The sequence below is a fragment of the Amblyomma mixtum genome, chromosome 5 (assembly GCF_055824585.1).
Source record: "Amblyomma mixtum isolate Tamu chromosome 5, ASM5582458v1, whole genome shotgun sequence".
Classification (NCBI taxonomy): domain Eukaryota; kingdom Metazoa; phylum Arthropoda; class Arachnida; order Ixodida; family Ixodidae; genus Amblyomma; species Amblyomma mixtum.
In genome coordinates this window covers 20804694-20832631 of record NC_143016.1, presented here as the reverse complement: position 1 = coordinate 20832631, position 27938 = coordinate 20804694, and the positions used below count along the sequence as shown (strand labels likewise).

At 46.9% G+C, this 27938-nt stretch overlaps 1 protein-coding gene across 1 annotated transcript in view; it reads right to left on the bottom strand.

The window, feature by feature from the left end:
• Window positions 1-12084: 12084 nt before the first annotated feature.
• LOC149341465 (photoreceptor-specific nuclear receptor-like) overlaps window positions 12085-27938 on the bottom strand; it is a 54365-nt gene continuing 38511 nt past the window's right edge. The window contains exons 5-10 of the mRNA XM_089543575.1: window positions 26733-26996; window positions 23287-23585; window positions 20984-21287; window positions 19445-19550; window positions 15949-16143; window positions 12085-14101 (exon numbers count right to left, since the gene is read on the bottom strand). Of these exons, the coding sequence (XP_089399701.1) occupies window positions 16011-16143; window positions 19445-19550; window positions 20984-21287; window positions 23287-23585; window positions 26733-26996 (1106 nt within the window). The 3' untranslated portion in view covers window positions 12085-14101; window positions 15949-16010. The remainder of the gene's footprint in view (window positions 14102-15948; window positions 16144-19444; window positions 19551-20983; window positions 21288-23286; window positions 23586-26732; window positions 26997-27938) is intronic.

Genomic DNA, 27938 nt, shown 5'->3' with positions numbered 1-27938 from the left:
CTAGAATCGGTTCCGTCCGCATGCGATCAATCGAGATAAATCTAGGCGCGTCTTGCGTCACAAACGAAGCGATAAAGCGGCGCGTCGGCCGCCTTGAAGCATGACCAAATTCTACAAACGAACACTACAAAGATTCACGGCAATATTATCTATAGGGCCTGGATATTCAGGTATTTGCCTTTGAATGCCTACAATTGCATAAATTGGGAATTTCGGTACTTGCGTGCCTTTTTTGCCGTTTTACAGCAAATTTAGTGTTTTTTGTCTGACTTAACTGATGCCTATAAATTTACGCTTAAATCTGACATTTCGTTTTTTCCTGCTGTGCTGCGGTTTTGAGAAATGTCATCTTTTGCCGCGATACATCGCAGTAAAATGTACCGCTCTACACCTTCGCCGCAGAAATGGTCCGCTAGACCAAAAGAGCGACACGACCAATTCCTGCACCAGCAGACTGCGAGTACGCAGACTACTCAGTAGCAAGCAGCTAGCTGCTGCATAATATCGACATAGCGAAACCAGACACCGACTTAGGTAAGCAACACGCGAATGGCACAAGCACGGTATTGGGACTGGAAGACTGGAATTATCGTCAGCGCAATGGAAATCAGCCGATCTACGCCTAAGCTTTTGCTCTTAAGACTAAGCCCGGAACGCATTGCTTTGAGTTAAAGGGTACAACGTTCTTCTTTCAATTTCCAAATTATATTATTTGGTGGTGGATACCAGAGTAGATTTGTTTTGCTGAAGCGCCGGTTGATGAAGACACGTGCTCGCTATAAAAACCAGCAAACTGACCTTTATAAGACATGCCATGGTGGGCATGTACAGAGAATAAACAAGCAATTCCAACTTAGTCTGGCATCTATTTCTGACAGAACAAGCCGCTCATCCGCTGCCACGTGTCCGCTGCGGTGTTCAGCGCACAGCAGGAAATGTTGCGTTCTTAATCTGTAGTCGAAAAAGCCGTTAGCTTCAGAAATGCGCGCAGCTTGCTGCTATTGCCGCGATTAGTCTGTTGACTGTTTTGCCCATATATCTGGGCAGAGAACTCTTCTACACTCTCCGATGTAGCAACGTTGTTCTCGTTATTTATTATAGTACAGGAAGGCAGTCCGCCGATGCAAAAGCGTTGACGGTGCGGATCTCGGCACACTTTTTTTTTCTTTTCTTTTCCTTTCTTTCCTTTTATTTTCTTTTCTTTTCCTTTTCCTATTCCTTGGAAAATAAAAACAGCTTTAGATAATTAGGCATAACTATTGCCCATGACTTAAATGTCGTACCCATGTCGGATCTTTTTCATCAGCGGCTTTCAAAGAGCAGTATTACCTAGGAACAGGAAGAACGTTAAGTTGTTGACCTATAAAACATTCATTCGACCAGTGCTCGAGTATGCATCAGTTGCCTGGAGTCGTCAACAAAGGGTTTTGCAAGGTAATCAAGAAAAGATACAAAGACTTGCGCTTGCTTTACCTGTAAAAAGTATAGGAGGGCCGATTTGTTCAGTGAAATGTTGCAGTCCAGGCAACAGGGGTTTGCCTATCAGCCGTACACTCTAAAGAGAAAATAGTAAAAAGGTGTATGGTGTACGGAGGTTTAACGTCCAAAAGCAACTCAGGTTATGATGGATGCTGTAGTGAAGGGCTCCGGGAATTTCTACCACCTGGTGTTCATTAAAGTGCACTGACATTGCACAGTACACAGGCCTCTAGAATTTCGCGGAGTAAAAATGAAGTAAACTGTCCTCTCGCGCACTCCCTGTAATAAAAGGGAATGTGAGAGAGGACAACGTGCTATCTTTTTTGCTTCTATATAGGCGTATTCATGTTTTGAGTGTATAGTGAAGTACTTGCAGCACACCTAAAGACCTTTCCAAGAGCTATGGAAACGTGAGTAGAAGGGCACTCCTTGCCTGACACAGATTCAGAGCGTAAAGGGTGCCATAAGTTCTCCATGACAGGGTTAAGAAACAAACACTTCCTCGATTACGTTTGGTAAAGGCTGTACAAGAAGCGCTTTAGAGACTGGAAAAAAAAAGGGGTCTACCGCTTCTGAGGAGATGCAGCAGCTAGTAGGAAAAAAAATAACGGATTTGAAACTGCTTTCCGAAACAAAATTTCCTGCGTGGACGACCCCGGAAAAACCCCCGAGCCCCGTGAACTCTCAGATCTCACTAACATCACTAACTCTCATTAACATCATGTGATGCGGAAAGAAGCTTTTACAAGCAAAAAGATATGCTCACCGAAAACAGACGATAATTCAAGAGCGACATCCTGAGGATGATATTTATTGCGGCATGGTGACATGTATTTATTGCGACACTTGCTGCTAGGCGAGTTCGTTTGTTTCCATGTTTGCAGGACACAGTGCAAGAAGGAACTGAACACAAGCACGTTGACATTGGTGAAAACAGCGCGAAAGAAGAAGCCCGAAGGCGAAACGAGGAAGTGACAGGAAAGAGCGCTCTTTCCTGTCACTTCCTCGTTTCGCCTTCGGGCTTCTTCTTTCGCGCTGTTTTCACCAATGTCAGAATGGACCAACTAGCCCAGCAAAAAGTTCTGCTAGATTACCTTTCTTCTACAGTGGGCCCTTCGTTATGTCAGCGCTCTTTCCTGTCACTTCCTCGTTTCGCCTTCGGGCTTCTTCTTTCGCGCTGTTTTCACCAATGTCAGAATGGACCAACTAGCCCAGCAAAAAGTTCTGCTACAAGCACGTTAAAGAACGCTAGGTAGGTGGTCGAAATTTCCGGAGCCCTTCACTACGGCGTCCCGCATAGCCTGAGTCGCTTTGGAACGTTAAACCCCCATAAACCATAAGCAAGAACAAATAGGACGACAGGACGGAGCGCTGTGTCCTGCCATTCTCCTTGTTCTTGTGTTCGGTTCATTACTGCGCTGTGTCCTGCAAACGTATTTATTGCGGCAAGCTCCCTGCTTGACTAACCAGTTGTGCACTTTTCTTTTATACAAACAGTTTGAAGCCGCTAAACTGAGCAATTTTTTTAATAATACCATTTTGAATTCGTTAGTGAGAGCCGGAATATTGCTCAAGATGCCTAATTTGAGTTCGTTGGTAACAAAAAGTATACGCCCGAAGACACACATTTTTTGTTTATAAGCAGATATATATTTAGATTTTTTTCGAGTTCAGACGCCTGTCTACTTTGAGGGTTTTTTACTGTCTAAATTTCAAGGCCCTGACTCTCCCATCGTCCCCTTCCTCTACGCCCTCCTCGGGACGATCACGATAAAAATGTATATGTCGTCCTTAAAATAAAACAGACATAACGTAGGGAATAAAAGGGCATGTAGGCGCGCTACACAACTATGCATTCCACACACTATATACAGGGTGTTTCAGATATGCTGAGCTACTTATTTTCTGCCATGTAGTTAGTGCTAGATATTCAATAGCACATGCACCAGACTGGTTCGAGCTACTCGTAAGAGTTTACATTCCAGACCTTAGTAGCCTCCGAAAGGCAAGTGAAAAAGTACTACGTACGAAACTGCGCAACTATCGCCGGGGAAAAAAAAAAGGAAACAAATAGTTTTTATTTATCTTCTCCTGTTCTTGGCTGAAATCATGGTCAGAGACGCAGAGTGGTTTCAAACACATCTGCGGTTGGTGTGGTACTGCCCGCAGTTTCTGGAAGCCACGTACGGAGTAAAAGAAAAAACTCCTGACTAAACCGCCCTTCCCTGGGCCCAAAAGGAGGTGGCGGTAACCGTAAACGCCTTGAGCACCACCCTCAGTGGTCGGCACGTCACTGATAGATTAGTAAATGGACCGTCGACATGCCATCGAAGTAGATCGGGGTCATATGAGTGCAAGAGATTTTTCGTTCTGACATGCTTCGTCGATAATGGCACCGACGCGCACGCCAACTCCGGAAAAATTTCCCCGCACTGCTACCGGTGTCAATAAACCGAAGTAGTTAATGCTAACAGCTGGGCGGGAAGTGGTTTGCGAAAAAAACTGAAACACGAGACTAAAACCGACCCAGGATGTCTGGTTTCTTTTCTTATTAGTATAGACTAGTGTTTTTTTTTTTCAATAAAATTCTTAACGCCGCTTGTTTTCCTTCTAGTTTCTTGGTTCTGTACATGAGGTACCAAGTGCAGCTACATGGCTTCTTTTATTCTCTATATATTTTTGAGTTTTTTTTTTTCAATAAAATTCTTAACGCCGCTCGTTTTCCTTCTAGTTTCTTGGTTCTGTACATGAGGTACCCAGTGCAGCTACATGGCTTCTTTTATTCTCTATATATTTTTGAGTTTTTTTTTCAATAAAATTCTTAACTGCGAATAGCGCCTGTCCTGTGTCGTTTTGCGTCTCGTGTTCAGATAGAAACCAGAGATGGAAGCCCTCGGAGGCCACGGCTACGCAATTCTTGATGCCGCCGCGGTGCGACCAAGACTGAGGGCGAAGTCACTGGCTCTGGCTTTTCTCAAAGCGATGGCTGATCTACGAGAGACTTTCTCAGCAGCTAAATGACATCGTAGCCCAAAACGTCCCCGGGGGTTCACCCCTTGGGCCAATGAGAACATTACTCATAATATCTATTATTTATTTATTTACAAATACGCATCCAGCGCCGAGCTCACCACCATACTGGCCGCAAACTGTTTTGCCCCGGCAGTCTTTGTGGGGTACCGAGGCCTGTGATGTTGACCCAGCCTGAAGAATGCGAGGCAGGTTCCCGGGGATTGTCTGTTGGCCTACTCTATTCACACATGTCGTCACCGTCACCGCAGCTCGTCTCAGTATACTGCTCTCGCGTCTGTACTAAATGTCTACGGTAGCACCGCAGAACTCGCACATCTTCAGTTATCAGCTGGTAGGAACTTGGAGCAGGCGTGCTTACTACCCTCGCCGTCCAGGACCACGTTGTAATTCCTGGCAGCCTCACCACGTCGCCTCGATAAAGCCTAGGCAAAAGTTTTCCCTGTGCTTGCTGGAGATGCTTCGCCATCGGGAAGGTTGGCTCGGAGGCACCTCCTTTGCAAAAGTTCACCTGGGGATCACCCATCCTCGAGTGCTGTTGAACGATAAGCCAGGAGACTTTGCCAGAATTAATCCCCGGAATACTGGGTTTTCTTCAAAATGCGTTTAACGACCTGCACATCTTTCTCCGCTTGTCCATTCGACTGCGTATACTCGGGGCCTAGGAGTGACATGACTAAAGTATTATTTTTGCAAACAAGGCGAACGCATAGCTCGAAAACTGTGGACTTGTCCGAGCAAACTTCTGGCGGCACGCCGCATCTTGCGAAGATAGCACTGAGTACAGCAACTGAGGTCCTCGTGACAGTGTCCTAAAGTTGCTGGACATCTGGGAAGTCAGAAAATTCATCGTAATCGACAAGGTACGAGTCTCCAGCAAAGCAAAAAATGTCCACTACAACCCTGTACCACGAGCATCGGGGAACTGGCCGCATCAGAAGTGGTTCTTTTGCGTGAGCATAAGCGAATTTATTGTAGGTTGGACAGCTTGCTGATAGTGACAATTTCACTGTTAAGACCAGGCCAAAAAACAAGGCGGCGTGTCCTCTCATACTTTTGCATGCCAAAGTAGATCGCATAAATTCTGCTCAAAATTTTGTTTTACATCCTCTGTGGTACGATTACAATGCAGCCTTTAAAAGGTATTCTGTTCACAACAGAAAGGCCTTGTGCAAAAGTCTTGAGTTCACCAACTGGCTGGCACCTTGACAGTCTTCCCACCCCTGTCTGCAGGTAGTCGTCACATACAGTTTCCTTCTGCAGTTAGCGCTCCTTTGCTGCTGCCACCACGTAACCTGGGACTACTGCGTGAAATTAAAAAGGCGCAAAAAAAAACTTTGCAGACGAGGCGGCGCGTCATCGATTGCTCTTCCGCAATTGATAAGAGTGGCTTGTGGTCAGTTTCTATGAGCAGCTTTCGCCCGTAGACAAAGTGATGAAACTTTCGCCAAGGGCCTCCTTTTCAATTGGAGCGTATCTCTGCTCCGCTTGTGATAGAACCCGTGATGCGCAAGCCACGGGTCGCTATTCATCAGTATGACGTTACAGAAGAGTCGCTCCTACACCGTCGTCGCATGTAATCTTTGTGTCCCTCCGAGCGTCAAAGATAGCAAGCACGGGAGCGATGGTCAAAACTTGTGACGCTCTTCCACTGTCTAGCACGGTTTTCAGTCCACTGGAAATCTAAGCGACACTTGATAAAATTTCTTAACAGCGCCGTTCTTTCGGACAGCCGCGGCACAAACTTCCCAAAGTAGTTCAGGACACCCAGCATACGCTGAACATCAGTCAGCCTTGCTTGTTGGTTTTGGCATTTCAGGCATGGTTGTAACGAGCTGAGAGTTGGGAGACATGCCATTTTTGGTTATTATGTCACCGAGGAACTTTATTTCGGTAAAGTTGAACTTGCACTCCTGTGCGTTGAAAGTCAAGACAGCTTTTTAGGCAGCTTTCAGAAAAGCGACTAAGCGCCCGTCTTGCTCTTGCTGTCTTGAGGCCCATACCTAAATGACATCAATGTTTACTAGCACACCTGGCCGCCTATCAAGAACTTAGTCATTGTTGAAACACTTCCGGTGCAGACTATAGGCCAAACGATAGCTGCAAAAGCCGGTACCTTCCAAAAGGTGAGGAAAAGGTACATATCTGACGTTTCTTGATGTAAAGATATCTGGCGGTACCCCAAGTTCGCATATAGGTAGCTGAAGTAAGTAGAAACCGTTAACTTTCTCCTTCAAGTCTTCTCGCCTCGGGGAAGGGAAGATGCTGCCTTTTAATGTGCTGGTTGTTCGCGCTGGGATCCAAACTCAGGGACTGCAGTCGTTTTTTTCTTGACCTCTATGAATGGACTTACCCAGTTATTAGGCTCATTTTCTTTCACGACGATTCCAGCCGGTATACCCTTCTTCCGAGTTCCTTTTTGAGAGGCCCTTCCAGTGCCAATGGAGCACGGCGAGCTGGCTGCACGATCGGTGCAGCTCCAGGTTCCAGGACCATGTGACAGGGCTGCTTCAAGCAACCCAGTCCCTCGAAAACGTTCCTGAAATCATGCAGAGAACCACATATGAAAGACGTGCTTACAACATGCACGGTTCGCTGAATCAGACCAAGGTTTCACTGGCATGTAGTCCCGGTATGGGTCGGCGACACCTTTTTATAATGAAAAGTTTCACCGCAGTCTGTGGCAGTTCTAACACGCACAATTTCCGGCACGCTACCAAAGCATGTAATTACGGCACCGTTATAAGCCCGCAGCACTGCGCTTGTCGGCTCTAATCCTACAGGCTACAGCTGATGGCAGCTTTCGGTAGACTGGAAACGGCAAAAGTCTGGCTGCGATCCCGTGTCTATCTTGAATGCGTCTTTATCTTGAATGTTTTTAGTAACGTCAAACCGTTCTCACGAAGCATCTTTTCCCGTAGTCTAGGGCTTTTGGTAAGACGATCTGGCCCCTTACCACTGAATCGTGCATCGTCCCGAAGTTACATTGTGAGGCTCGCTTCTTTAGGCCACGTAGAAATTTTTCAAAAGAGATCCCCTTCCTCTTGGTTCCTCGTGCGAAAAAGGTATCGTTCATGCACTTCGTTACCCACCTCTGTGCAGTAGGCGTCGATCTTCCGTATCAAGGTGTTGTGATCCTTGCTGTCGCCTGGCTCGAACTCGAAATTGTAGAACACATCGAGTGCTTCGTCACTGACGATGCTCAGCAGGAGCGAAGTGTTTGGAGCCTCACATCTTGGTTAGAACCGTAACTGCCGACGTTTGTAGAAAGAGCTCAAATCTTTGCTTGAAACACTTCCATGATGTCGAGACGTTCCCTGCCAGTCGCAGTGATTCCGTTGCGATAAGCTGTTCTATGCATCGTACGCCATTGGTTAAGCTAGACGACGTAGCCACTTCTGACAGCATGTAGCCGGGCCGGAAAGGACGTGACAAAGACATGGTGGCCAGAACAAGAAGATCCGGAGGTTTATTGGAACATGTTGCTTATATAGCCCACAAGTGATAACAGGCTGGCGCATGCAACACAGACGCACCGTCATACACGGGCCTGATACACCGACACATACATTTTGCATGCGAAATCGGCCGCTGATGGCGAAACCTGAATATTTTGTTTGTTTGCTTGTTTGTTTGTTTGTTTGTTTGTTTGTTTTATCTATCTATCTTTTCTAGCGTATAAGCTCCGTTTTCGTTAGCAGTGTTCTCTAGGCGATCTGAATGCAGCGCCCTATCGATACGCACAACCCTCTGTTGATCCTTGGTGTCCCTTTAACTGCAGCGCGCCTTTCTCGGTGTTCATTATCTACTAAGAATTTATCAATTCCATGTCCATACGCTCGCACTGCCTTTTTGGCTGGCTTTCTTTTTCTACACTCCGTTGCTGCCGTTCCTGGATGAATGTGAACTATTACCGCCGGACTGAAGGGGAGCGCGCGCGGTAGAGTCACGCATGGTCACGCACGCTCGCGGTGCACGCCGCCGCCTCCTCTAGGCCGGCTACGGAACTACTAATATGGTTCGCTTCTCAGAGCATAGAGGGCGCCACCTCTCATCTGCACAGTTTCGCTTGTATGCTATTTGAGGTGCCGCGTTAAAATTAACAAAGTATAACATCGAGAGAATAATTTTATTTGGCTACGAATTTTTTTCTGTACGAAGGCAACAATATGAGCATAGGTAGGATATACTAGAGAACTCAGTGATGTATTGTTGTTATAACAAGGCGCTGCAAAATACTCTTAACAATGACATGTGCGTGGTTATAATGAGATACCAAATCTGAAATTTCTTGTTTCATTTTTATTTTGTTTCCTCTGCTCTATGTCCGTTGCGCTAGTGGGAAGTGGATGGGAAAATATGCGTTCAGCGGCCTGCAGGATTAGTTTGGAATTAAGACACGGTTTAATTTCTATCGTCGATTTCGGTGTTCCCGCAAGAGGCTACAAAGCGCGTAGCTGCATTACTGTTGTGAAAATTTGACCACACTTGGATTAGATATTGAATAGTTTTAGCGGAGTCTCAGCGTGCTACCCCACCCGTGAACTTTTGCAGCTTCAAAAAGAACACACGTTCCTGAGCAGCTTGCGCCACCCAGTGACAGTGAATCGAACTTACAACTATGAATAGTCCGCAGTCAGCCGTCCAGAGCACAGCACCATCTAACAACCCTCTTTCACTCCCTTCTCATCCCTATTAACCCTATATGCTTCACTCACAGCGCGATTGAGGTCAGCGAAGTAGGAGCACTGCTCCCTAGCGCAGCTAATTGTGAGGAAGGGCTTTGAAATAATCAAAGCCATCGTAGGAAGTAATTTGGAGTACACCGCAGTGTATTTCAGGCGAAATGTATACCTTTGATATATATGACAAATTAGCTCAGGCATTGAGCAGACAAGGGCAGGGACCGGAATGAGGGGCTCGTTATGACAGCGTTGACTGTTGGCTCCCTTAGTATATTAGCTAAGCATAATAGGGATCTCTTGGCCAAACGCGCGGATCTTTGAATTGCGTGCGAAGTGAAGAAAACAGGGTGGTGGTGGTGGTGTCCATCTTAATTATGAACTGGCCTCTATTGCCGCCAATCTGGTCTCAACGCTCTCTTTCTCTATTATTGTTCCTTTGATACTTTTGTTCTTTTCTTGCTTTTTCCTCTCTTATTTTTTTTTCCTTTCTTCATTTCAGTTACAGCTTCCTAACGATATATTTCCTGATTCCAGTTGCCACTGAACCCTCTCATTTTTTTCCTCTGTTAACCTTCGCTGAAGTTCTATGGCGTACAGTTCCATGATTCTGTAACCCTACCCCCCTCTTTCCTTTTTACCTGACGGCAGGCTTCTTTTCCTGTCCCCTCCACACCTCTCAACATCTGCTTTCGCCGTCACTCACACGCGCCGACTGTTTTTCATTATTTGCGAAAGGCGCGTACAGAGCAAAAGTGTAACAGGTATTTTTGGAAGCACTTAGAGTAACATTATATCAAGGACGGCAACAGTAACCGAAACCAAGGAAAGTTTTATGTATGGAGACTCCATCCGTTGCTAAGCGCGTTTTTCACAAGCTACGAAACCGAAGCCCAATAACTCATCTATACGTGAATCGTATGGACCACCCAGCGTGCGTTGATGCGGCGCTGTTAGCTCTTGGCCCATGCTCTACGGCTGTCACTCGGGTACTTCCGATCCCGATAGATTCCGATCCCATTCAAGTTTCCCACTCGATCACGATCGACTAGTCGTCTTACTACATGCCAGATGGCGCTACGTGTACATAGAACTGTAAAAGTGGCGTCAATCAAATGTGATTTCAGTCAAGTAAAAGTAAAAAAAAATCTGGCGTCATAATTATGAAACTTGATAATACGTTATAGATTCCAGTTATTTTTTCATGCTGGCGCCTGTATTCGGTCCCATGGCCGTCGCAGGAGCGAACAGACGAGGCGAAGGCGAGCGTCGTCGTCATGCCTTCTGAGAACCGCTAAAAAGGCGTTGAAGGTGTCACGCGAGTGATGACAGCATGAGTCGGAGAGCGAGCTGATCAGCAGCACCGGGCAGGTAGGGATCTGGGAGTGATCGCGTGACCTTGGTTAGGCCATCACCAGCACCGCTGACGCTCAATCCGCAAACACGCCATCACCTACGCTGTAAACAGCTTTGACATAAATTCTGTGGCTGTGAAACAGCTACAGCATGTTTGTCACAAACGCACACAAAACAGCTTACTACCGATCCAGGCATGTCAGGTTGAATTTGCGCTTGGCCATTTGTTCTCTTTTGCGAAAGCAGGGGCGGGGTGTACACAGAATTGACTTCCTTTGAAATTTTATAATTTTTATTGAATAAATTTCTGCGCGATTGAGTTTTAGTTACCACCTGAATATTTACTGAGAACGACGGAAACAGCAGTGCTCGATCGCGCCTCGGGAACCGGCTTGGGGACAAGCAGGGTCGGTGTCGTTCTGGACTAAATTTCTCGGATTGCAGGGCCAGATTGGCATTGAATTTTATCCATATCGAATTGATCAAGATAGAATGTGCCCATTTGACGGCGGTTTAGTCAGAAAGGCTAAGCTTTCAGATTTGAGCATCGCGGTCTTGCTTTAGGATTTCGCTCCTAAAGCCCCCCCCCCCCCCCCCCCTCCCCTTTTTTTTCATCTTAATGAGACCATGACCTGTCAATCTGGCAGGATTCGTTGCCTCTAGATCAACAGCAAGATGAACCCATTTTCTGCATCATGTTATCATCACCATCAGCCTGACTACGCTCACTGGAGGTCAAAGACCTCTCCCATGTCTCTCCAATTAACCCTGACCTTCGCCAGTTGCGGTCAAGGTACCCCGGAAAACTTCTTAATCTCATCCGCCCACCTAACTTTCTGCCGCCCCCTGCTACGTTTTCCTTCTCTTGGAATCCACTCCGTTACCCTAAAGGACCAGCGGTTATCTTGCCTTCGCATTACATGCCCTGTCCAAGCTCATTTCTTCCTCTTGATATCGACTAGGATGTCATAAACCCGCGTTTGTTCCCTCACCCCCTCCGCCAGCTTCCGATCTCTTAACGTTACACCTATCATTTTTCTTTCCATAGCTCGCTGTGTTGTCCTTAACTTAAGCTGAACCCTCTTTGTTAGCCCCCACTTTTCTCCCCCACAGGTGAGTACCGGTAAGATACAGCTGTTGTATACTTTTCGCTTGAGGGATACTGGTAAACTGCCATGCATGATCTCAGAGAACCTGCCATATGCGCTCCACCCCATTCTTATTCTTCTAGTTATTTCCCTCTCATGATCCGGATCAGCGGTCACTACCTGCCCTAAATAGACATATTCTTCAATGCCTCAAAAAGCGAAGCATTGAATGCATTTTCATTTTTTCGTGAACCTCATTATTTTCTTGTCCGGAATGGGTATTGATTTTTAATATCTCGTTTATTGGTGTGTTATATCATGCTAATTCACTCATTTAATACTACAGCTTGATTCTCTAAGGCTGCACCCCTTCCTCAAGGCGCCATGCTCACAGATAGAGATTCAACAGTAAAGGATTACAAAAAGGAAGCAGGACAGTAAACGCATAATATGGATAATGTAATGTTATTGTCAAAGTTGGTTGTCGCTTTCGGTGCTGCAGACGCTCCAAGAGTCTTCGCTGCTGGTCTTGCGACGAAGCTGCAGTCCATGGTATCGCGTCACAACTCTAATACGCCGAAAGCGTACAACAAATAAAGTATTGACTGCTGTTAGGTATATTTCCACCCCGACCCACTGGCCTAGTGTGGTACAAATGAAATCCGGTTTTTTACTGCTCTTTCGGTCACAAACATTTCTTGCCTGTGCAAGCGATCGGTGCACCTAGAGTTAGTGCAAATACTGCATTGGGTAGATTTGGATTATTTTTTTCATTCGGAGGCTTTTTTTAACGGACACCTAAATATAACTACGGCGTACGCCTGTTTAGTTGTTACAGTTCGGTATCTGTGGCCTGAAGTATAATACGAGACCTCGCGGTCATCACATGACGATTTCAGCGCCTTTGCTCGCACTTACAAATACCTTCCGCTGCAGATTGTAAGCTGGAGCAGCAATTCAAACAACAGGACGAAAAACAAGCACATGCAGCGGCTGCGTCGCTTTGTGATTTCGTTCTTGGAGGCTCACAATACTTCGCTTAATGCCGCTCCAATTGTGGAGCGCAGATGGCAAAGAGGCAGATTACAGTACGCGGTTCTAATGTCCTAGTTGGTATACACGTCAACCGCACAGCTCTGCTCAATCGTGCTCCGTATATCCTGAGCAGATCCCGCTCAGAATGCTGTGGTTTGAGGTTTATAGTAATTGAATGCACTGTGGTACAAAGTGCCAAACACGGCAGAACAGTAGCATTTGGACTGACACTAGATGGCTAACTTTAGACGTGAGGATTGTGTGTGTTAAGTCATGCACAGAGCGATCGTACCTCCAGGAGATGATATGGCATGCTGCAGTTGGTGAGCGAAAGCAGCCATCTGTTCATGTCTCATTTGCCGCTCCTTCTCGTAGCGCTGTACAGAATGAGCTCTGTGTACCTCAGTAAAGAATTACCGCCTGGCACTGGACGCATGTTCTCAGTAGTCTGTCCAGAGAATTAGTGGATGTACTGTCCTCCCGGTGTTTAGAGAATAGTAGCATCCGCGAGAAGCGCTGAGAAGCGGATGAAAAAGCTTGCCAGTAACATGAAGGAGTAGTTGAAAGGAATTAAACAAAGTCGAGTGAAGCGAAAAAAGTCCACGGTTCACACAGCATTCTTTACGAGACTTGATTAGATTGCAACGCTGGGGGAACTTGTGCGCCGAGAATAACAAGTCAAAGCTGAAAGTAAGACATGCTACACACGGCAGTCAAAATAAGTTAATCAGCTCAGTCATAAAACACCATGATATATATTATATATTAAAAAGCTCTCTGAAAAGTATATTAGCGAGAACCAGGTGCTGTTTGTTTCTTATTGCAGGTCAGGTTTCGGCACACATACGTAACCTTATGCGTCTTTCTTTTTTTTTCTGAAAAGACTAATACTCTTTATTGGTTAAAAGTTATTGACCAACCTGAATAGAAAATCAGTGATTGGCATTTCGCACCGGTTTTATCTCCATTGATTTACATACCAGCTCCAGGGTTTCGGCGTTCCCGAAGTTAGTCTCTTTTCTCCTGAATTCCATTGTTGTTTCACATGAAATGGGCCTGCAGCACCCACCCATGTGCCCACTATACGAGGTTGTGATGTGAACACAATTTTTGGCACAATGTTCTGAGTCAGCCAAGTCGACACGAGAGAGTAACTAGCGCTTGGCCTGTTCCAGTGCGACCGAACACTGGTGGCTGGGCAAAGTGGTCAATACGATGCGCTTTGTACTGTGCGCACTATCCACAAACCGCGCAGTCAGTTCGTCTTTGACTAGGCAACAATCACAGGGGGAGGCGAGGATGATCTGTACAAGTTCCGCGTGTCTTCTGGCGTCGAACGGGTGAACTCGAAACCGTCGGGCAAGAAATGGGCGCAGGAGTGTCTCTTTCCACGAGGAAGAAGAGCTTCCCACTCTGGACATTCATGTCAACCTGCAAAAAGGAAGTTGATATGAACTACGGGAAAACGTTGCATGGGATTAAACTAAAGTATCTTCTACAAATTGTGAGGTATAAAGTCCGGCATAGAACCATTCACCGTGAGGGATTCCGTATTCGAGGGCTCCGTTATTAACTTAGGCCACCTGGGGTTGTTATTGTAAAAGCTGCCGTCGCGGCCTGGGTCGAACCCTTAACCTTGGCATATGCGACCGAACGCCAAGATTATACTCATGCTAGCAACACTGAAGATGACATTCAGGAAAACCCTTAAATGCAGCAAGATGCACGTAGTTAAACGTGTTAAGATGCTCATGCAGCATAGGGCAAGAAGTGAGAACAGAACACCCTTTTACGACTTGAAAATGACAGGAAAAATTAGAACCTTACTTAAAGCTCTCTCACCGCCAACGGTCAGTCAATCGGACAGCCACTTACTTTTGCAACCACGGTACATTCTGAACCCATGAAAAATTTTAGCCGATTAAGCTCCTCAGAATCAAGCCAACGAATGCTGTTTGTCGGCAGTATTAGCACTTTGAAAACAAAAGCAAATTGACCGTGGAGACATCGGAGACATGAAAACGCGCAGAGCCCACAAAGACAGCCCACAGGTAATTAGAGGCCGCCACGAACGTCCACACGAGAAGACGCCACAGGCCCAGTATACCTATATCGATGCTTTCTTCAAATCCGTACTTTGTCTTTCAGCCAGCGGTCAGCGCCGCATTTCATGCCAAAACGCACGACATAGGCTACTTGCTATCGATCAGCCGGTACGTCAACAGCCACAGTGACCAATAGGAAAAGCATAAAGTATGATGAAGGAATTGTCAGAGAATACGGCCTTCTAATTGTAATGATTGCTCTAATTTTACATAGCTTTTAAGCTTAAGTTTCACTGTTTTCAACGACCTCTGCTAAAATACACTAGGGTGCACATTGAACTAAGCTTGATTGCTTAGCTTTAGACGTTAGCTTTAGACATAGCTTTAGACGTTCATTGTTAGCGGCCTGGTTTGGAGTCAACCGAGCGCATCGTGTTACACAAAACTGAGCGTAAAGTCTATCGTGCTAAGACAACGAAAGAGATTGATCATGTTCTTCTCCATTTTGTGTGCTTTATAACTGTGCAATCACTGGCGAAATCACAAATCAAAATTAGGCTAATTGGGTAATTAAACAATTAACTAAGCTTAGTCCCACTTGGAGCATCACTATACGATCCCTTCAATTGGTTGCATGGTTACTAGCCAAAGTACAATTGGCCCCGTTTGAAATTCGCGCAGAGTGACGTCACGACCGTTTCGATTAATTGAAAAGCGTGACATTTCTGTCGACAACTGCTGCTTGCACCAATGAGACATTAAAGGCTTTCGCCTTAAAAAACGTATATTTGTGAAAGGCCACAGGGATTTTACTACCGGTTTCGCATTAATGCTGGAGACGTGGAAGGGACTAAGGTCCACCTGGTGTCATTGAGCGACTCAGGCGTGTAAACACTTTCCAACCATCGTCAAAAATATTCACGCTATTTTACGAACTGTACCGTACTGTAGAATACTTCAACGTATTCAGGCTCCGTTGTATAAGCCCGAGTTGACAATGTGTTCTGTGGAGTTTCCTCACAGTTGTTGCCTTTGCCGACACAGTACCACGCCGAACGCCGTTGTCTGATTTTTTTTTTACCTTTGAGCATGAGGAATAAGTCACCGATGTGCATCGCATAACTTGTCACTTTGACGCTGTAAGACAAGAATCCTCGAGCGATGGCATCCTTCTAAGGCTGACACTGCGGCCCACGACATTCCGTTCGATGCAAGGGTGAGCCGCGCACTTACGGAGTGCACACCAGGTGACGCGTTGATCGCACGGCGCGGGAGTGCGGCGGCGTGCGCGGCGATCAGCACTTGAACATGTCGCACAGCAGCTTCTCCATGGGAGTGTTGCCGATGGTGCGCTGGAAGTAGAGGGCCTCCACACGCTCAGCCGGCACGTAACGCAGCGACGGAAGCATCAGCAGTAGCCGGCCAAATCTGGAGGAAGGGGGGGTGCAAAGGTTTATCAGCGGGCGCGCCATTGATGCGGACAGGGAGAAAATTCGCGCGTTGTTTGATTTTCGTTTACAGTGCATGGCGAACGAAGTCATGCACATGTTGGAGAAGCACATAATGCATGTGGAGAAATGCTGTGCTTCCGTATATTCACTCCTGTCGTAGTAAGGGCGGCATTTTACTCGCTGAATGAAGAGATATGAGCACAAAGCAGACGCAGAACGCAAATGTGCTCATTTAAAATTCCGAAAGCGCAATTACTAACACGTACAAGAAAGTAGAAAAGGCGATCGCTTTTCCTGGCTCCTTGCTTGTCCACATTCATAAATGTATAAAGCACATCTAGTCCTACAGCATGTGCACGCTGTTGCAGCGTTCAGATTTCCCTACACACACCACCGTTTTTCCCAAGGTGCCTCCTCAATTCGTAGCGAACATTTTTTAGTAGCGTAATAACGCCCAATTGCAGATTTGGCCGATATTTGTTTGCCCGAAGCCTCTTTCTAGGTGGCCCCCCTAGGTAGCAGGTGGGCCCCCTACGTCACAGGACTCGTGACGCCATCGCGACCTGCCCGCCAGACTGTGAACAAGCTGCCTACCATGGCAGGTGGCAGTTAATTCACTTAATGACTGGTCGCGAGAGGTTGCTACCACTTCTCCAGTCTCAACACCGCCCCCTCCTACCCCGCCCAATTAGAAATTTAGACCCCCCTCGCCCTCTTTCAATTCCTAGGGAAACCCCTGGCAGCGTTAATAAGGTGTTATAGGGATGTATGCTAGAGGAATACTAGAGGAATGCGAGAGGTGCTAGAGGAATGAAGCACACTCGATGATTTATCGAGTGTGCTTGATGTGTCTGGTCAGGTAGACATTCTGTTTTTAGATTTTTCAAAGCCCCTCGACAAAGTGCCTCACGGTAAACTACTGTATAAATTAGAACGCCTTGGTCTTCCTTCTTTTATTGTTCAGTGGGTCAGTGCATACCTCCGCAATAGAAGCCAATTTGTAGAAATAAGAAGTTGTGCATCTGGTGTGCTTCCTGTTACCTGAGGCGTACCACAAGGAAGTGTTTTAGGGTCGCTGTTGTTTCTTATCTATGTTAATGATTTAGTGGATGTGATCCCCGGTGAAGCATCTATAAGACTGTTTGCTGATGATTGTCTTGTTTTTCAAAGAAGTAACCTCTGCTAACGATCATATTTTGTTTCAGAACTGTATTCTAATATTAGCACGATGGAGTGATCGCTGGGGGATGGAGCTGAACACAGATAAAACGGTACTTTTGCGTGTTACTAGGAAAAAGTCAATTAATACTTTCACATATTCGCTCTATAACAGGCCTATTTAAGTAGTCCCGCCGCGGTGGCTCAGTGGTTATGGCGTCCGGCTGCAGACCCGAAAGACGCGGGTTCGATCCCGGCTGCGGCGGCTGAATTTCGATGAAGGCAAAATTCTAGAGGCCCGTGTACTGTGCGATGTCAGTGCACGTTAAAGAACCCCAGGTGGTCCAAATTTCCGGAGCCCTTCACCACGGCGTCCTGAGTCGCTTTGGGAAGTTAAACCCCAATAAACCAAACCAAACTATTTCAGTAGTTGATAAGTATAAATACTTTCGTGTTACACTGACTAACAAGCTAACCTGGTCCGAGCATATAAACGATATTTGTGTAGCCGCTCTTAGAAAGCTGCGGTTCCCGAAAAGAAAACTCAGAAGTGCACCAACTTGTACAAAGATTCTAGCTTATAATGCATGCATAAGGTCGAAACTAGAACATGCCTCTGTTGTATGGGACCCTCACTGTAAAAAAGATATTATGCAGCTTGAAAAGGTTCCCAGAAAAGCAGTTAGATTTATTTTATTTTTGGAAAATATAAGCGCTTAGACTACCCTTCTAATTTAATGAAACTCAATAATATACCTACATTAGCAGCGCGAAGGAAAGTTAGCCGTCTTACATTTCTTTATAACGGTCTTTCCGGAAAGATCAAGTTACCCTTACCAGAATCTGTTAAACATGCTAGTAGGACAACACGGCATAATCACGAACAATCTTTAGCCCCAATCTTCGCTCGCACTAACACACTTAAATATAGTTTTTCTCCCGCCCGATCACTGAATGGAATTCTTTACCGCGCAACATTTTTAAGAGCAAAGATTTTGTGAAAGAACTAGAAAGCCATATTTTGCATACTTAACATACCCTGTTTTACTTCAAAAAGAGTTGTTTGTCATGTATTTCGCATTCTTATCATACATGAGATGTGTAATTTAACAATACTGCAGATTGGGCGAGTTGGTTAACATACATCTTGAAATTCTACGTGTTTTCGAATAAACTTCCAGTTGTTAGTCAGCGCTCGTGTCGTCTACTCTTTCTGTCCTTGTGTGTCGCGCTAAATTTTTCAAGATGAGATGTGTTGTTGCCATTTATTACCCAATATTAGTTTTCTCATATAGTTGTTCTTTTAAGAAATGTGTTGTTTCCCATGTGTTCTTTTTGGCATTGTACAGGGTCTTGAATATTTGGGGGCCGGGTTTTAAAAAATTCCTATGCAAAATCTACTACCCCATTCGAGCTGAAATAACGTTCACAAAGTAGTAAAATGTAGTCTACGTTATCTGATAAGTGATTCAACATCGGTCCTTGCCTAGATTTCTCGGAATGGCCGGAAAACTGCTCTCGGCGTCGTGCACAATTTTCGCAAAAGAGAGTCGAGAGGCAGCGTTGACATGGTGCGCCATCTGTCGAGCGGCGAGGCAACCGCCATCTCCGGCAAGGTCGTTGGCGCGCTTGCTTCGAAGGTGCAGATCGACAGATGGCGCACCATGTCAACGCAGCTTCTCGACTCTCTTCTGCGAAAATTCTGCACGCCGCCGAGGGCAGTTTTCCGGCCATTCCGAGAAATCTAGGCAAGGACCGATGTTGAATCACTTATCAGATAACGTAGACCACATTTTACTACTTTGTGAACGTTATTTCAGCTCGAATGGGGTAGTAGATTTTGCATAGAAATTTTTTAAAACCCAGCCCCCAAATATTCAAGACCCTGTATATGTTCTTCTTGTTGTATTCTACATTTGTATGCCCATCCTGCTTGAGCCAAGACAATGGCGTGCAGTATGTCTAAATAAATAAATAAATAAAAACTAGTGAACTACTGCTGTAGAAAACGAAAACAAGATTTTTTTACCATCCTTCCCCTGCGCAAAACAAGTCAGAGCAATACCTATTCAAGTCAACCTAGGAGCTCTGCCGTATAGGTGAGTGTTAATTGCCCCTACCTGACCGGGTGCGTCGGGTGCTGCGTCTTGACGTGCTGCTGCAGCATGAGCTGCGCCTGGTCCTGCAGGGCCTCCACCTGGTGCGCGTCCTTGAGGCCACGGGAATCTGCAGGCGGCGGAGATGTCGGGGATGAAGCTCCCATGCACACAAGTTACCAGCAATGGAAGAACATACAAAGCCATTGCAAAAGCAAAGACGACAAACCGAAGCTGAATTCATTCATTAACATGCTTTTGAAAGCCACGATCTGATTTTCGGACGGTATTTGAAGTTCAATCGAGAGAAATTATTTCTTTCCTCGAAGGCTTCTTTAATCGCTGTATGTGTAACAACTAGAAAGGGAAGACTAAGTTTTAGTGCGCACCTAGCTGGTACAGCCTTTTGTTACTATTCTTCTCCGTCTGTTTTATATTTACCCGTCCGTGAAGGAGACCGGTGTCCACGACAGTACAAGTGGAGGAACCCCAAAAGAACCACTCTGAGAAACGAAAAGTAAAATGAAAATACTCGCCCGATATTACTGGGTAACTTCATCGTTAATACCCAGCATACCTGACTGCTAGAAGCCTTCTATGCTTTCTTTAGCAATCTTTAGCACACAGTGTGACCCACGAATTAGGTCAACTTTATTCAACTCTGATGTTGTTTTGTGATTGGCTGAAAATACCTTTCATCAGCGAGCAACGAATGAGTGAACAGCGAGATGTTAACGCTTCGACGCAATGGCGAAGACGGAATATGAAACGCACTAGTATCAAAAACCAGACGCGCGGACTGCATACATATATTTACTAGTATGTGTGCAGCACCGATAAGATACGCTCTCTCTATTCTGTGTGCGATGAGTCTGTGGCACCATCTCGGAATGTAAAGACCTCACCGCGAGTTTCACCACATCACCGTCATTTTATAGAACGCCGGTAGTCTTCGTTCTTAGCGGGCGCTGAATGACAAAATGACTGGAAGCGTCGATGACAAAGCTTTCATTACTTTACCAAATGAAAATATTTTATCTGCGACTACAGGTGCGTTTTCGAAGAGCATGAAAACCAACCAAATTTGTGTAATAAGTGTACAGTCAGGCCGGAATGAAACGCGAACAGAGCATGTCAAGAAAACAAAATATTTTACCTGCCTACTTTCAGCTGAAGTGTACAACTAGCCTGACTCATGTGCCTGGGTAAAGGGCCTACTGAAATGCATAATCGAAAATAGGTTGTAAAGGAATATCTCGCTGCAAAACAGAAAGGTATGACATATGCGTGTTCGCGTTTCATTCCGGCCTGACTGTACCCTTTCTGTTGAGTGAAATAAACAATCTCATATCCATGGCGTTTATTTTTTGAAGCGCAAATCTCTTCACAATCATTCTCTGCTTGTCCTACAGAAGCCACAGCGGCCGGTCTACTGTCCATTCAAATCGACTGAAACTGTAAGCACATGCTCAGAAATGCTACTGCGTCTAAAACCTGTCCGGGAGGCCTTGTGTTTCTAAACGGGGTGGTTGCAGCAAGTGCTAGTCGCGCAGCGACACTAACCGGCCTTGAAGAGCAGTATGGCCTTGAGGCAGGCGAACTCGGCGGGGTCGACGCCGATGGCCCGGAAGCGCGCCAGCACCTCCTGCAGGATGCGCACGTCGGTCAGCGGCGCCTTGGCGTTGTGGTGTCCGCCCTCGCGGCCCTGGTGCTGGGCCCCTGCGCCGCCGTTGCTGTTGTTGCTGCTGTGCAGCGCCAGCGCAGCGTGCTCGGCGGGGCTGAACAGCGGGCTCGCCTCCAGTGGCAGGCACCACTGGATGGCGCACAGCAGGAAGAGCTCGGACCACGTCTCTTCCAGGATGATCACCTGCGCGCCGAGAGCGTGTGAGTGGGATTGCCACTTTGAAATGGCATCTGCGACGAGTTCCTTGACTCTGAGCAGATTAATCCAGCGCGAAGGAAGAAGAACGCAAAAGAGAATACGCAACACAGGATGGGCGCGGGAGGAACAAGAACACTAAACACACAGGCAGCGCCCGTCCTGTGTTGTGTGTTCTCTTTTGTGTTTTTATTGCGAAAGCAATATTGCTATCACTTTTCTGCCGTCGGCGGAGGTCGTTCCTTCGCTGTCACGTGGCACGACCACGTGATAGCGTGACGTCACGACCATAGGAGAGCAGGGGCCCCAATTCGTCTCTTCGGTCGTAGTCGTTCCTTCGCTCGGTGCGGCGGCTACCACGTGACGGCCTCCTCGGCCCGCCGCGTGAGGGCGCTTGCTAGGAGAGGATACACGGGGCGCCGCAGGCGCGCTCCGCTTAGTCATGTCTGAGGAGCTGTACAACATGGAGGGAAAAAAACTGAGGAGGGAGCGTCCGGCGACAACCTTGAAGCCTGGTCTAAACAAGTAAAGATATAGCAAAAAAAGAGTGTGTCCCCCCCCGTGATCGCACCATGTGATAGCGTGCGGTGAAGTCTAGCCCCGCTGCGCGCGCGCATGCGCCGATTAGCGCGGCAGACTAACTGTAGATCAACGTCCTTGCTGTAGACGCCCGCGCCGCGGTTCGCGCATACGCGTACTAAAACATACCAGAATCAAAATATAAAGGAGTGCCTCGGAGAGCGAAAAACTGAGGGAGAAAACGACTTCAAAACACTCGGCTTGCGAACTCTGGCCGCGTGACGTCACGCTCCCTCCTTAGTTTTTTTTCCTCCATGTTGTACAAGGCGTCGCTGGAGCGACGTGCTGCGCGCAAACGCCGGCGCCGTGCCTAGGAGACAGATGAAGAAAGGCAAGAGCGGTTGGCTAAGCAACGTGCCTATGCCGCAGAATGGCGAGCCCGGCGGCGTTCGAAACCATGTTGTGTCCAGAGTAAATCCTTTAGTTGCACAAAAGGCGAAGCCATGCCAAACCACCAGCAGAGCCAAGCGCAGCCAGGGAGCTATTGCTTTCGCAATCACTCAGGCTTAACCAGAGCTAAGCCACAGCTAATTTTTTCTTCCTTCGCGCTGGATTAATCTGTTGATAGCAATGAACCAACTATCCCAGAGCAATATCCTGATTCAACAGGATTCTTCTCATCAGGGCATTTGCTCTCCCTGAACGATCCGTCTACCGGCTGGCGTCAGCGTTAGGACTAATAGCGGCACCTATGCATGATGCCCTCTTTTATGTATTGGTCATTTTGTTTCCTTTCTTATCGTAATTAATCCTATTCCCGCATGCACAATGTCTGTCTGCTGGATCATCACACACGTGTGTCTATAGGGCTTTATGTGCATCATGGATATCCCGTACGAAAGTGGCCCATGGACTGGATACAGATTTCTTTTAAATCTTTGTTGCCATCTTATCAACATTTTCTTTTTTCTTTGGGTAATCTATACATTATTCGCGAGTGCAAGTCGGTAGAGAGACCAATTTCATTTCATCTAATCATCATACATAGACTGTCAACGCAGTTAATTTCAATTATAAAATTATTTCTGCCTTTTCGACACCTATGTACAGGGTGGGTCAAAAGTTCGCAGGCCATGTGATCTGTTTTTGAGCGGTATAGTCGGGTAGTTATGATACCCACGAAGCTCAAAATATCAGTAGCGTGTAGAAGAAGTATCGTTCTAACCACTGAAAGCCTCGATAGATTTATCCACGTTTGAAGTGCCAAGATATACTTATAAAAAGTAGATCCTGTGGCCTGGGAACTTTTGACCACCCCTGTACATTCTATAACCAATATACGAGAGTTGTCAGCAGACATTATAAACTTTATAGACAATAGTCGCTGATTTGTCTTTGTAATGTCTAAACAAATTGTCTAAGTCTCCGCACTGAGTACATAAAGACGTGTGCGTATAGGTATACATGCCTGGTCCCTGAAGGGCAGGTTAGAGAAGGAGGGCAGGTTCTTGGCCCACTTGACGGCCATGAAGAGGAGCCGCGCCGAGGTTTCGTACACGCTCTCCTGGGCCACGGGGTAGAGGGGAAACTCCCCGTAGCCCGGCATGGGCCCCTGCTGCTGCGGCTGCTGGCACAGCAGGGGCGGCGGCAGCAGATTCAGCGGGGAGCGCCGGGCGCCGTTGCCCGTCACTGCGCTCACGGCCGACTCGCCCACCCCGCCGCCATTGCCCAGGTCGTCCCGGCAGCCGCCCGACACGGACGTGTCCTCTGCACGCCAGGAAACATCCGTGCACACTGTTATTGGCGCTCTACTGGCATCGTAATATTCGAGTATAAAAAGAGAGAGAGAGAAAAGGACGGAAAGGCAGGGAGGTTAACCAGGCGATGCCCAGTTGGCTACCCTACACTTGGGGAGGGGAACAAAGGGGAAAAAAGGAAAAAAGAGCGGCAAGGAAATGAGTCTTCTAAGTGACCAGCGACCACTATGTCACAGGGACAGAGGGCGCGCACTGAAAACTGAAGATTATAGGCGGGAAAACTGAAAACTGAAGATTATAGGCGGGAATGCAACCCCGAGTCCCTTAGGAAATTCAGGAGCGCTTTCACCGCTTTCCGTTGTCTGGAAGGTTGTGTCCAAGGCCCCAGAACGTTAGACTCTGTTAAAGGACGCGAGTCCAAGCGGAGCAGAGAAGCAACTAGGCAACCGCGCTCTCGCTCAAAACGAGGGCAGTCACAGAGGAGGTGGCTGATCGTCTCGTCACAACCACACTGGCCACACGCAGGAGAGTCAGCCATTGAGATGAGATGGGAATAGGCGTTTGTGAACGCCACTCCCAGCCACAGGCGGCACAACAGCGTAGTATCACTGCGGGGGAGGCCGAATGGTATATGATGTTGGAGCAAGAGGTTGAAGTGATGCGAGCGGGGTGTCCAACCTCCAGGGGCAGACCACGACGTTACAGTCAGGTTTCGGGCGAGCAGTTGAAGGTGCCTTGCTGCGTCAGCTCTTGTCAGTGGTATGCGGACAGTGTTGGTTGTCTCGTGAGCCGATCGAGCAGCATCGTCAGCTAAGGCGTTACCAACAATGCCGCTATGGCCTGGTACCCACTGGAAGATGATTTCATGGTCTTGTTCGATTGCCTGGTGATGCAGATATCGTATCTCCGCTATAAGTTGCTCATGGTCGCTATGTCTCAAGGCAGATTGAAGACATTGTAGGACAGCTTTTGAATCACATAAAACAGCCCATTTTTGAGGTGATTGTTGTGAGATATACTGTACCGCCGCAAGAAGTGCGGCCAACTCTGCTCCAGTAGAGGTAGTCCGATGCGAAATTTGTTGGTGAATTTGAGTCTGTCGCGCAGGAACGACCACAGCGCAAGCAGAACTAGTAGAGGTTACTGATCCATCCGTATAGACGTGAGTACGGTCCCAATATTCGAAGTGGAGCATGGACAGTGTCAGTTGCTTAATGGCTGGCGTCGATAAAGAATGCTGATCCATCTACTAGATGCAATAAATCTTGATGGTGTACGGACGTGGTCCATTAAGATTGACTGCGTCAAGTGATGGAGCAGAAGCCTTAGTGATCCATCTGCTTGATGCAGCGATCACAATGGTGTATACGGACGCGGTTCAGGCGGAGTAATTGCCGACAGGCCACTGTAAGGCTAACCCCGCCTGTACATTTACACCACCACCACCGCAGTAAATATTAATGGTACACGGACGTGGTCTCTGAGTGCTAAGGACGTGCACAGTAGGTCATCATGCTTTGGGTATAACATTCAAGCGAGTATAACCTTCGTGATTAATCTGGCAGATATTTTACAACTAGCTAATGTGGGCGGTTAGCGAGAGGCCTATTAAATGCAGGAGAATTTGCTGCTCTTGAGTTCTAACTTCATCTGCAAAAAACATCGAATTATAGCTAAGGTTCTGACGTACTGTTTGGACATGCATCTAGATTTACACGCAAACGCAACAATGAGAGGAAGGAAACCAATGCAACTTAGACGCTACTCGCTCATTTGTGCTTTGCTAATTTATTTATTTATTTATTTATTAGTACCTCACAGGCCCCGAAGAGCATTGGGTGAGGGGGGCAAATCGAAAAAAAGGTATATACAGATGGAAAAACCGTAATATCGGTACAAGAACGCGGTACAAGTCAAATACAAGAAAGGAACACGAAATTTATACAAAACGGAGTTAAAATAACATCAGACACGAAAATAGAGGAAAAAAGCGAAACACGCACATGAGAAAAAAAAGCAACCAGGGGCAACAGAAGTAGTAAAAGTAGAAGTAAAAGTAGAAGAAGTAGTAAAAACAGACATTCCTTCAAAGTGCTTGCCTCCTGCCCTTGCGAGCTGCCTGACGTACCACTCCGCAGGGCTTACTTCAATATGGCCAAGGCAGATATGGCAGAGCTCGCGTATCTAATGCGGCAAGTACAGACGCCGTTTGTGTATTTTACAAGGTATACACGTAGTTAACGTGATTTCGGCGATGGTACTATATGCAGCGACGCAGTTTTACAAATGTGACACGCAGGAAAGACAACTAACGAGCTTTCAAATGCTTACTTCTGGTGTTCGACATTTCGAACCACATTGTCGATTAAGAAATTCAAATACTGCGCTGACCGTCAGTGTTGACGCCCTATAATTTCGCAATGTAACCTTGGCTCCTACAATCGAAAATGAAAAAGTGGATTGGAGTTTTTAGTTTATATTATTCGCCTAATTATTTAGCTATATCATGCACTTACATAATGTCCGCCTTGCTGTAGAATCAACCTGCACAGACCTCACTGGCGTATCTCTCACATTTTTAAAGTAAAAATCTATAACGTTCAAAAAAATCACCCTGTATGTGCTTTAGGTAGGTACGACTAGACTTGTAGGCTTCTAGCTTGTAGTCTTGAACCTTGTAGGCTTTTAGCCTGAGCAGCAACCGCATACATACTGCCTAAATAGCGTAATCTAGGAAAATTGCCTCTCACGAAAATTTCAGCAACTGACGCACGATAATGGGTCTCGAGAAGTTTAAAGCCTTATCCGACCAGCGGCCATCTGTACCAGAAAACCTGCATACAAGCACTAGCAAACGCGCTGAGTTCACCACGGCTGCAACACTGAATGTCACTTCAGCACATTATTAAATGTTGCCAAAAAATTCAAATTCCTCATTATAGTGAAAGAAATGCCTATAGAGACAGTTTCGTGCTTGATGTTTACCTCGATTCATCAAAATAAGCCACTAAGTGGCTATTCCATTTAAGCAAACTGTCACCCAAGCGAAGAGTGCCCTAAAGTGTCCTGAAGTTCGCTCAAGTGTTAGGTTACTGCATATAAGCGGGCACGCGGGGTAGGTGACGCGGTGTTCGCACTAAAGGTGAGGTTTACCTACCTTCCTTGGTGGGCGCGTCGTCCCGGCGCTCGTACTTGGCGGGCCGGTGATGCAGGTCCCGCGGCTGCTGCGACGCTGCGGCCGCCCTGTCCAGCGCCAGGTAGCGGGCGGCCGCGGCCGCTGCCGCCGCAGCCGCTGCCGCGGCGCTGGGCGCGTGAGGGAACACGCCCACGGCTGCGCCCTCGCGCAGCAGTCGCTCGGAGTCGGCCAGCGACTCGGGCCGGATGGTGGCCGTGTTGCGCGGCTGCCGCTCGTTCTGTACCGCTGCGGGGGGAAAAGGAAGGGGAGATGCACCTGGTGCAACACACACGCGAGCGTCTCTCGCACGCACCGACAGATGTCGCCTCTGCCACGCCGCCTCCCGATCGGACGAATGGTGGCAGAGCGAAAGAAAAAAGCGGAACCGCTCGGGAAAACGGTCTATGCAGCTACAGGGCTAATGCTGGATAATAAACAATGGCGTCGAGAAAGTTCTTGCTCACTTTCGCTTCACACACACACACACACACACACACACACACACACACACACACACACACACACACACACACACACACACACACACACACACACACACACACACACACACACACACACACAGACGCTGAAACCAAAAACATATGGAAATAATTAACAAAAAAAATTATTAACGCAAAATGGTGAATTCAAATGCTATCCGCATCAGTAGAATTAGTACACAGATAGCAGTTTTATATACAAATTGCTGGCTTGCATGATATGTAGCTCCCGTGCTTGATATTGTGTAAAACGCTGTTTGAAAGCTTTGTACCGGGAAATTGTGCCAAACACTAACCATGCACACACTGTTCTAGCCAAGAGTGAATGATGTCACCATGTTTTTGGTCCCTCGCCGGACTAAGTGACGCGCAGAATAACGTCCAAGATATGCAGAGCATGATGAGGTTCAATGCACAAAGACTAGCGTCATGCAATAAACGTGCTACCAAACAGGGCCTGATTTTCACAGAAAAACCATGCTGAATTCTATTTTGTTCGGCAAAAAACTCCAAGAAATAGATCGGTCAAATGGGACAGACTGCCCTAAGAGCGACCCTCAAAGCCACCCCTGCTATGAAAACACGCTCACAACACGTTTTACCGCTTTGGACTCAAATTTTCCGCAATCACTCGTGGTCGTGACGAAATTCCCGCGCCAGGTGAAAACAAGATAACCAATTCATTTGG